General features: G+C 41.5%; 3 protein-coding genes across 3 annotated transcripts; 1 reads left to right on the top strand and 2 right to left on the bottom strand.

Annotated features, from left to right (window-relative positions):
- Nucleotides 1-2,639: 2,639 nt before the first annotated feature.
- On the top strand, nucleotides 2,640-3,830 carry PHALS_04905 (glycoprotein-n-acetylgalactosamine 3-beta; the record flags this gene model as incomplete). Its single annotated transcript, XM_024722613.1, has 1 exon — nucleotides 2,640-3,830. One exon carries the CDS (start codon nucleotides 2,640-2,642, stop codon nucleotides 3,828-3,830), a length of 1,191 nt encoding a protein of 396 aa, XP_024573672.1.
- Nucleotides 3,831-3,881: 51 nt separating this feature from the next.
- On the bottom strand, nucleotides 3,882-7,529 carry PHALS_04904 (armadillo-like helical domain-containing protein; the record flags this gene model as incomplete). Its single annotated transcript, XM_024722612.1, has 1 exon — nucleotides 3,882-7,529. One exon carries the CDS (start codon nucleotides 7,527-7,529, stop codon nucleotides 3,882-3,884), a length of 3,648 nt encoding a protein of 1,215 aa, XP_024573671.1.
- Nucleotides 7,530-7,688: 159 nt separating this feature from the next.
- Nucleotides 7,689-8,684, bottom strand: PHALS_04903 (drug metabolite transporter superfamily; the record flags this gene model as incomplete). The annotated part of the gene is made up of 1 exon (XM_024722611.1): nucleotides 7,689-8,684. The coding sequence occupies one exon, from the start codon at nucleotides 8,682-8,684 to the stop codon at nucleotides 7,689-7,691; it is 996 nt and encodes a 331-aa protein (XP_024573670.1).
- Between the last annotated feature and the right edge of the window lie 2,342 nt (nucleotides 8,685-11,026).

The following is an 11,026-nucleotide window of genomic DNA, read 5'->3' as shown; positions in this document are numbered from 1 at the left end:
CTCGTAGCCGCGTCTTTTGCAGTCGATTTTTCGACAAGCCGATACAAAATGATGTACTGGAACCACCAGAGAAGCTTTGGATCAATACTTTGCAAGTCATTCGGAGAATATGGGAGTCGGATTTTCATGTAGTGAAATAAATACATCGGACTTTCTCTAGATTTCAGGCAGTGATTGAAGATACTATTTCTGATCAATTCGTCGTTCCACGAGACATCCGTTTCCGCAAGCTTAACTCTCCAATCATTTTGTTTGAGCAATTTTTTTACACGAAATCGCTCATGTCCGACTCGACTTGTTGCCGTTTTAATAGAGTTTGTGGCGCCATGCAATGGAGATTCTAAGACCTTAAGTCTGTCAACAACGTTCGTGCGCGAAAGCTCATCGCTAATTTCTGCGACAAATTCCTCTGCTGATCTACCCCTCGCTTCGCTATTCTCAGGAATGACGAAGGAATCGTTTTTATTAGGAGCAGTACTGTGCTTTGTTATGGAGGAGCGGCTGATTCTGTGTGGCTCTTCTTCTCGTCTCGTAACAGAAATGTAAGCAGAACAAGTATAAATACCAACAAAAACGATGATCACATTTCGTAATGAAACCAGCAGCAGCATTATTGTTTCAAACAATCTATTACTTGATAAGACTGAGGAAGGGAGGTGTAACGAGCGTGTTGATTTAATTGCACATCTCTCTGCTTTTACCCAATTAAAATCGTGCACGGTAAATACCTAATTTCCGAAAATCAGTATGTTTGAATTGTCTTTGTTTATTGAGTCTCGATATAGGTAAGAATGATAGTGGGAAGACGAATTAAATGCATACTTGAAGGCAATTGACTTACGCCATAGTAAGTTTATCCTCTTGATAGTAGAATTTGAAACAGATCGATTGCAACGAAAGTGTATAGGATTTGTGCTTCACAGCGTCCAACTATAGAATGTGTATTTGCAGAACTTTTCAGTGGGGCCTTAATTCTAGCTCAGCTATGATTCTCTCCGAAATGTATTTCTTTGTAAGAAGAAAAGGTTGTCAAAGAAGGTATGTCGCAAGACTTCCGAGTCGACAAGATAGAAAAATACACATGCAGTTGTATCTGGTCGCTTGTGATTTATTTTACTTGTAAAAGATCAAATATGCCTTCACGCAATGCTGACGTTGCGGCCAATTATACCTTTTTGACGAGTTCCAAATCCAGTCCATGTTAGTCGTTATCAGCACATCGACGACTTAGGCATTTTACTACAAGCACTGGCATAAAAAGACGTGGCTTTAAAATGTCGCCGTGATGTGTGTGATTTATAGCTGTATCAGTAGGAGAATACTGTGCATGTCCTTCAAATTTTACACTGTTTTCAAGCGCACAAGCAGAAATACTCTGGCGTCAGACAATCACTAAATATTCTCTCTGTCTCCAGAACCATCCAAGGTTGGTGATTCCATTCATCATTATAATCAAGTCGACGATTACCAGTTTGAGCTTTTTATAGTTAACGCTTTACATCGCAAAATTCCCGCTGCAATTATCTCAAAAGACATTTACGTCGATCATCTGATTGTGATGTCTACGCATTCGGCGTTCCAGTTTACCTTGTTTTTCATCCCTAACAGCAAGGAAAATGGAATACTGTACGTATTACGTCGTTCGGCAGGCGCGATCCAAAGGTTGCCCTTATACCTATAAATGCTATCAACTTTCACCAATTTCAACTCCATAGCCCGTTACAAACATTAGACGTCAGTCAATTGCTGGGAACAAAAAACTTCGCTTCACAAATTCTGAGCATCCCTCGGGAGAGTGACTGAATCTGCGCATCAAAAGCGTATGGCGGAATAAAGATCCGTATGGGGTGGAATCATCTCCTTAGCCATGCTTTCAATCTCATTTTGCACAAAAATTAAGCCAGCTTTCGCGGAGCAAGACTCTTACCATCTTGAAAACCATCCAACAATTTAAATGCGGTGAGGCCGTCTTTCTGCTTCACTGTATTCGGACATAACAACTGATAGAATATTTTGTCTTCCATGCCGAGGCGCTGTAGCCGTTGCCGTCGCTTCAGATGGATGTGATTAGCCAATTGCAATCCACTGCAAAGTTTCTTGAGATAAAGCAACGCGGTCTATAAAAATATCAGGCAGAACGCAATGTAAATTGAAAGTTTCATGCCTTTCATAGCTTATTTATCGACAGTCATCCATGACAGCATTCGGCACGACTTGATTTTGCTATCCATTCCAGAATTTCAGCATACGTAAGAATATTTGTTTCTCCAGATGAAGAAAAGGTGATATTTGACTCTATCAAAGCTCATCTGACATCCGGGACTTATCTTGCACATTGGCTAAAAGGCTTAGAGCTTACCATAGAATCACCTTGAATTGTCCTAAAAGGTATTTGCAGCAATAATATAAACCAGATATCATGTTCGCTTTCCCATGGCAGCCCGGCCTCACTTCACTTCATATATCCATCAATTGATCCATATTGTTGAAGCGAATTGGGTAAAAACCAAAAGTTATTACTCACTTCAATCACCGCTCTTCTAATTTTCGCACAGAAACATGAATCGTCAACGTATTTTTAATCGCAGTTACGACATTGAATTTCGTCAAATTATAAAATTCCATTTTCCAGTTTTCTAATGACTAATGTGCACAGACTGGCACCGGCCTTCTTGTGCTTCAACCTGCCCCACCATCTCGTTCTTTTCTTCCACTTCTTGCTGGTCCTAGCAAGCTCAAACTCTATTCCACCTCCAATCACCGGCTTATCAAAAGGTGATCTCTGCGCCCTGGACGTCGATCGCTCTAGCTATGTGCTAGATCTGGTTAACGTAACACCAGAGCAATTATTAATGCGACAGCCATCGACTTCCAAGATCTTTTGCTTTGTAAACACGATTTCAGTCCACCACAAGACTCGTGCACAGTCCGTAGCCGACACATGGGGTCAGCGATGTGATAAACTCATGTTTTTCAGCAACACAAGTGACACTATCGTAGTGGGGGCTAATACACAACACGAGCGACGATATGATGTCATTAAGATGAACGTCATTGCAGATCACAATCATTTGTGGCAAAAGCATAAAGCCACTTTGCGGTACGTGTATACGCACTTTCGACATGATTACGATTGGTTTTACAAGGCGGACGACGATGCATACGTTATTATAAACAATTTACGACACTATCTTCTTCGGCCGGAGATCATGCAATCATACAAGCAAGAGCCGATGCAGATAGGACATCGATTTAATTTAACTCAAGACCTGGTGAGTTATTATATTGTGAATGAAACATTAGAAGCTACTTGGAGGTCTAAGTGGGACCGATGGATCTTTAATTCGGGCGGGCCAGGTTATGCGATGAATCGCCTATATTTGGACAAAATTGTGAGTACTTTGTCCGACTGGACATGTCTGTCGGACAGATACAGCGCGATGCTGCCTGATGACGTCTCGATTTCGTTCTGCATGATGTGGCACAATGTTTTTCCATGGGATACACGTGATCATCAAGGACGTGAGCGATGGCATGCGGACAAACCGAGAGGAGTGTATTTTGTTAATCCAAATCGACCAAATTATTGGTACGTACAGTATCATGAACACATTGGTGGCGTAAGGCCGAACCAAGATTCGGCCGCACCCGACAGTGTCGCTTTTCATTATATTAGTCCGCCGTTGATGTATCATTTGGAACGAACTCTATATCTGTGCCGAGAGGGCGATGATGTAAATGATGTTGCAGCATTTAATGATAAGTACGGACTTGCCATCAGCAACAATATTATGGTGTATCAAGACGTACCGCAGGATAAAATAAGATGAGGTAGTTAAACAACTTTGACATTGTAGGTTTCTTTTGGCTATCCTGTTATGTTATCTTTGCTGGAATAGAGACTGGATGTTTAAATCTGAAGTTTGCTCTTGCTGCCATTTGTTGTGTTTAACAGCTTCCTTGTCAGAAAGAATAAGTTTCTCGGACAGATCAATGATTTTTCTCCCCATTGCGGTTTTATTGCTTAGAAGGCTTGTCAATGGCGACATCATAGATGCTCGCTGTTCTCGAATAGCCAATATTGGCATCTCGAGAAGCTCTTTGAACGCGTTTTTTTGTGTCTTCATACTGTGTTTTTCACGTAACAAACTATCCAAATGATCTACCTGTTCACGTGTGACGTCAGGAAGCGAGAGCAAAATATCACGTGGAATCGCACAGAGTGACGAATCAGGACGGAGCGGCTGATTACATGGATCGATACCTTTACACTCTTCAACCGGAATCAATCCTAATGTCAGTCTACAGTAAATGTTGCGTGCCAAGTTAATAATTTCCCACTTCAAACCATCATCCTTTACATGGCCGACATACTCGTGCAAAAGTCCCTGTAGCGCGGCAGAGAACAAATCGCGTCCAAAAACTTCGTGAAATCTCACGTCAGCGTACAAAACATTGACCAATTTCTCGCTAAGAAGTACCGCTTTTCGACAACTCAATGTATCTTTCCAGCAAATTATCTGGATCAAAACGGCAATAATTGTGAACGGCAGGATAGCCGACTGGAACAGAATGTATTCTCGGAGAAACGCATCGTCTGGATTTGTGACATGCTTTGGATTGCCGGTATCAGTATCTACGACAGTTCTAGGGTCCACCGCGTTCTCGATAAATTCCATTATTTGACGGGTCAGCTCCAGTACCATTTTCTCGCGCGCAATTTCTTGCTTAGCATCTTCAATTCCAACCACAAGTCCGTTCCAAAGTGTCGAGTCTAACTTCTCTCCAGTATTCGGACCATAAAAGATTATTCTTGCCCGCTGCGCGAAATGACCGAACAACATCGTGAGTACGGGATCTAGAAGAGATGAGTAGAGTTCTTTCGGGCACTTTTTCAAAAAAGGCAAATACACGTATGCAAGAGCGCATTTCAAGTGTCGATGCTCCATCAAGTTCAAGTCACTAAGCATACTATTCTGCAACACTGCGGCGACCTGAGGGTTTTCATAAAAACATTTTTGACTCACTGCTACGCCCATTAAATGGTAGGAGATATCCCGCACGTTCTTGTGCCACTTGGACCACTTTGAAGCTGCAGGCAGCTTAGAAACTTTTTCTTCTTCCAATTGATTCTTTCCTCCCAGCAATTGAGCTACTTCATCTATCGATATGCTCAGTAACCAGCAAGCTGTAGAGCTTTGTAAGACCACATCTTTAATTGTCGACGCTTGAAGACCATGAAGCGAGCGTATCAGCGCCACTAAGTTAGGCAATAAATGTGGCCACGCACCATCAAAAGCACTTGTGTTGTATATTGAGCTTCCTAACGCCGTCGCTCCTGCTCGCTTGGCAATTCCGTACAATGTCGTCAAAGATTTCAGAATCACACAAAGTCCTTTTTTAACCTTTTCGTCCGTAGCAGCAGCTTCAATAGCGTTCATAATATTCTGCGGAGAGCTTACGAGTGCCGTTGTGTCAGGATTTGTCCAGTGGGTAATGGGTTCCTGCACAATTTGCTCTACGAATCGCACACGTTCGTCTAAACTTTCCATCGAATTGGATACCAAGACCAACATTTCATACAACATTACTCCTTCCGTGTCTGTCACTCGATCAGAAGCAAACAATTCGTGAGCTTTTGTACACAACACGGGTAGTACGGGCAAAATATGCGCTGGAATGGTCTGGCAGATGGATACCAACGACGAGAGTGCTCTTCGTCGGACATTGATCGTGTCAGTACTCATCCGACCGTGCACATTTTCACCAGGCATGACGAAGTCGATGTTGGCGAATAAAATCTCAAAAACGATTGTTAGTGAGCTACTGTCGAGTGTATAATACTTGGCAAAGGATGCGAGTACAAGCAGTTGGCGGAATTTTAACAAAGGATCCGGACTATCATAAGCCATGACTGCCTGCAGTATCCCTTGCAATAATCGGCAAGTGGATTCATGTTCCATTGCCTTGGCAGGAAGTTGCTTGACAATGCAATCAATCAATGACGTGATGCCTTCGTGGTATAGGTACGTGGTACTCAAATCTGTACAAAATTCGCAATCTGGACTCAGATGATCCGTACCGAAACGATAATGCGAGAGAACAAATATTAAGCGCTCATGTAACGATTGAAGCACGTCCGTCGGATTAGACTGCACTAAGAGTCGAATCAATGCGTAGAGACGTCCACGGAAATTTCCATAGTATGAAATGTACTCAACGTGATCGTCAAAATCTTCTCTACTACACATACACGCCAATTCGTACGGTCCAGGCTCATCACGCTCGGGTGAGCTTAACTTAAAATATTTGTCGAACGAAACTTGACGGAGTTGTTCCACAATTTCACTTAAATATGCCTCTCCCTGTTTCAAGACGGTTTTGTTCTTCAAAACCACTAGCCAGAAAATAATCTGCGCCTCTGTTACAACTATACTTGGATGCGCAAATAACTTGCACATAGTCCTCAAAATTATATGCAAGAGAGCCATCTCTGATTCCCCTGAGTGATCCAGCATTAACTCTAATTGACACGTTCCCCACGTCACTAAAAGATCATTCACTTTTTTATGAAACATTAGTTTTTTATCCAGATTAGGCTTTAAATTCGTTAAGTTCAGATTCTCGACTTTTTCAATTATCAAACCGATGCTCTGTAGCATCAGTGCTCGGTTTTCCTTACCAAACCCCCTCGTCATATAAGCTTGTAAACACTCTGCTCCATCTGATTGGAATTCTTCATCTTCCAGAAAAAGAACTGCAACCATAATGAAGTTCGTATCTGGATTCAGGGGTTGTTCAAGCGGGACCCATTCAAAAAACTCTTTAAGCATCGCCATCGCAGCATGAAGTAGTCTCTCACTCCACCTTTTCTGTACTTTTGTGGTCATTGTGGATTTGTAAATGGAATAGCGCTTCTCCAATTCTTGATACACAACAGGAAACAATTGTGGAAGACACACATTCAAACCTTGTAAGATGTCTTTCCTTCGAGCAGGTGGAATCAATGTATTGAAAGAGCTGCTGACACAATCCTCGGCCAAAGACCGTAAAATCAATAATACCAACTCCACTTGTCTGCAAGCTCCCGTGCTCCAAACTTGCAGTAAATCAGGTATCAGTTCGGGCCAATGTTGAGGAAATTGTCGCTTGGCAATATGTGCCACAAGTGACACCTTCTTTTCGCGTATAAATACAGGCTCGTCTGCACTATCCGATTGAGTATCATGAAGTAGCAGTGAGATGAGCTCAATACGCAATTTGTGTTGATTTTCGACTGAAAGAAAGCTCCAGTGGTTAAGGACGTGATGCTCCAGCACATGCAGTGCAAAGTGTTGCCGAGTGTGCAGCTCCAAAGCATCGCATCCGCCTGGATTGCGATACAATGCCACAGCATATGAAACACAATCTGCACGGTTTTTAAAGTCTTCGCAAAATACATAAGCAGCTTGGCGTTCGCCAGACGACGCCAAGGGCGAGTGACTTGCCTGTACGGCCAGCAGAACCTGCTGGTATAATTGTGGGTCCATTTTTTTAAGTAATGGCTCACGAATTGAGACGTTTTAATTCTCATCAAGATGAAATTTGCAGACATGAAGAAAATTTGGAGCTAGAAATTATTATAACAATTTCAGGTGAGATTATACAAGTATATTTTACAATATAGATAATAGCGATAGACTTGCAAGTTAAGCAAAGCATGTGGTGTCTGGAGTACTTTGCTCGCCGTAGTCGCCAGTCGAGCTCTTTTTATCAGAAGAATTTGGGATCTCCTTTGGCGCAGGGGCTGTGCTGTAACAAATTAGGCCAATGTACACCAATGTCAGAGCCAGCCAATACCACTTGTTAACGCTCTCATCAAATATGAGGTACGAGATGGCAACGGTGAAGATTGGACCAGTGAGTAAACTGAGGTTGAACATAAGTGACTCAGCCCAGCGAAGAAAGACTGAGCTGACAGTATAAAAGACGAAAAGTACGCCCACGTAGCCCGTCATATAACCATAAACACGACCAGTAAAGACCACACTTTGTATGGAGTCAAGTTCAAGAATCAAGACTTGAATTATCGACACGATCGATGCCCAAAAGCCTAAAAACCCTAAAACTTCAATGTTTGAACTCACATTGCGCGTCTTGACCACAGCTTGAATCATAACATTTGACGTGGCATAGAACGCAGCAGCGATGAGTGCGTACATATCGCCACGTATCTCACGACTGCTAGTACCATTAGCAGACGATGTATAATCAGTCACAAAAATTACAATCGATCCACTTAATGCAATTGTTGCGCCAAGGTAATGGCGAGTCGAGTAGCGCGTCTTGAGGAATAGGTAGCAAAAGAGCGACACGAAAGGCACTGTCATGTTCAATATGAGACTGAGTGTGGCGTAATTGGCATAATTAAAGGCTTTGACAGCAAAATAGTTGCCTTCTACGTCAACAAAAGCCAAAATAAGGTAAAACCACCAGGGTAAACCGAGAAGTGGCGTCTTGCGCACGTAGCGGACAGTGATATACACCGCTCCGAGCACCACATACAGACATGTGCTCTGTAGTGTTGGTAGACTGGCATTCTCAAGTGTCAAATACTTGGATAATATACCCGACGCCACATTGAGCATCATTATAGCTTGGCCGAAGCCGAAGCAGATAAACTGGAACTTGACGTCTTCTTTCATGATTGAGTTAGAATTGAAGTGATGATTACTGGTGGTGATAGGGAGTGGTAGGGGACGGTCGACTATACAAACGTTAGGATTCTAAGCTTTACTTGAATTTAAAAATCGAAAACTATCACATTCAAAAAGTTTGTTGTTATTTTCGCATTTAAAGTTACGTCTTTTATATGCTGTTGCTGATGTTAGACATGTATAATTTTCTTGAAATCTTTAACTCCATTTTCTTTATTTATATATTTTTTTAGTTTCAGGCTGGATTAAGATTTGATTTATACGTAACATAAATATTCAAGATACAGCAGCGCTTTCGCACTTTCAAGCAATGAGTAAAATCTAGCAATAACAATGTCTAATGCTTCCAGCAATCGAGTAAAAAATTTCAACAATTTTGTGCACCTTATCATGAGCTGAAATTGTCAGGTCCCATCGTCACAATATTTTCGTTAGTGAGCCCTTAAGTCATGGTATTGCCGTCGTAACCCCGATGAGTTGAAGGCTGATCAGCGCGTCGGTTGTCAAAACAAAACGAGGCAACTTTTAACGATCTATGTTGTCATTATACCTCGTATAAAAATCGAATTGTAGCAATCGTCTCTTGTGTTTCTATGGGCCAGCTCTTTATAAGATGTATTATAGCGGCCCTGATTCTATTCGTTAAGCTCAAAGGAATGCGTGTTGGAGTACATCAGCTAAAAATGAAATTGTGGCCTTCTTGGAGATCCGGAGACGGCATTAAGCTCAGTGATATATCCTTTTTTGAACTGGAAAAGGTCTTCTTTTGTGATTTATAAGGACATTTCATCGTTTATTTTCGTGAAGAGGCCACGAATACATGTGCGATATCAACATCTCGCCTAATAAATTCGGAGGTACTTGAAAATACTAGGGTGCTGTAAGTTGCTATTAGTGAAAGGAGTATTTCGCTATCATTTGCACATTTAGCAACTTGCACTTCAAGAAGAAAAGAATACTGTGAACGGAAAAGCGCACAATAGATTGATTTCACGCTGTCAAATTTAAAATCTGAGCTTCAGAGTATTTTTTGCTGCCTTCAAATTTAAAAGATCAGCTACAAACTCACCTTTGTGTAAATAAATCACTTAATCTGCAACGTATCTGATATTTAGGACATTCTAGATAATCAATTATACTAAAAACAGGCTGCGTCGCCTTCCGAATTCCACAGAAGCCTTTTTTTATCTGTGATGGATGCGTCTTTGAGTACACAGAGCCATTGCTCTTGTGTAGTTGGGATTGATAGGTGGAGCCTTGAGAAATATCTCCTTTGACAATCTCATTATTGGCTGAAATCATACCTGATACACAATTTTGGTTATTTTTTATAAAAGGTTACTACATACATATTCTATAGATAAACGCAGTGGACCTTTCAAATTCTACTAATTTACAATCACGAGGATAAACTCACTATGGCGTTCGTAAAGCTCTTTTCTCGTAGAAATATTAGAAGTTGTCTATTATTCTTAATTTTATTGAGTGCAAAAAACAAAGACGATTCAAACATACCAAAAATTAATTTGGCAAACTATTGTGCACATTTTAATCCCGTAAAAAAGACAGGTGTGCAATTAAAGCAGTTGTTTACGTCGCGCTCTTTTTATTTCCATTGAAGTTCACAAGGCTCGTAAACCTCACTTTCTAACTCCCGATAAAAATCAAACCACGAAGATTGTTAAAAAACAGTAATGCTATCGCTTATATCATTACGAACTGTGATCAACGTGCTTGTTGGTATTTATACTTGTTCTGCTTACATTTCTGATACGAGACGAGATGAAGAGCCACGAAGAATCAGCCGATCTTCCATGACTTCTATCGTCCCGATAAGCGTAACAATGCACAGTACTGCACCTAGCAAAAACGATTCCTTCCTCATCCCTGAGGTGAATGAGGCAAGGGGTGGAACAGCAGAGAAATTTGTCGCAACGATGACCGATGCGCTTTTGCACACGAATGTTGTTGATGGATTCAAGGTCTCAGAACCTCTATTGCATGGCGTCATAAACTCTATTGAAACGGCAACAGGTCGAGTCAGAAATGAGCTAATTCGTGTAAAAAACTTGTTTGAACAAAATGATTGGAGAGTTAAGCTTGAGGAAACGGATGTCTCGTGGAACGACGAATTGATCAGAAATTATGTCTTCTGTCACTGCCTGGGATCTGGAGAAAGTCCGATGTATATATTTCGCTACATGAAAATCCGACTCCCATATTCTCCGAATGACGTGCAAAGTATTGATCCAAAGCTTCTCTGGTGGTTCGAGTACATCATTTTGTATCGGCTTGTCGAAAAATCGACTGCAAAAGACGCGGCTACGAGT

This window comes from Plasmopara halstedii (assembly GCF_900000015.1).
Source record: "Plasmopara halstedii genome assembly, contig: Scaffold_287, whole genome shotgun sequence".
In the NCBI taxonomy this organism is placed as follows: Eukaryota; Oomycota; class Peronosporomycetes; order Peronosporales; family Peronosporaceae; genus Plasmopara; species Plasmopara halstedii.
Note: the sequence above shows the minus strand (reverse complement) of the source record. Positions and strands in the feature narration are given on the sequence as shown.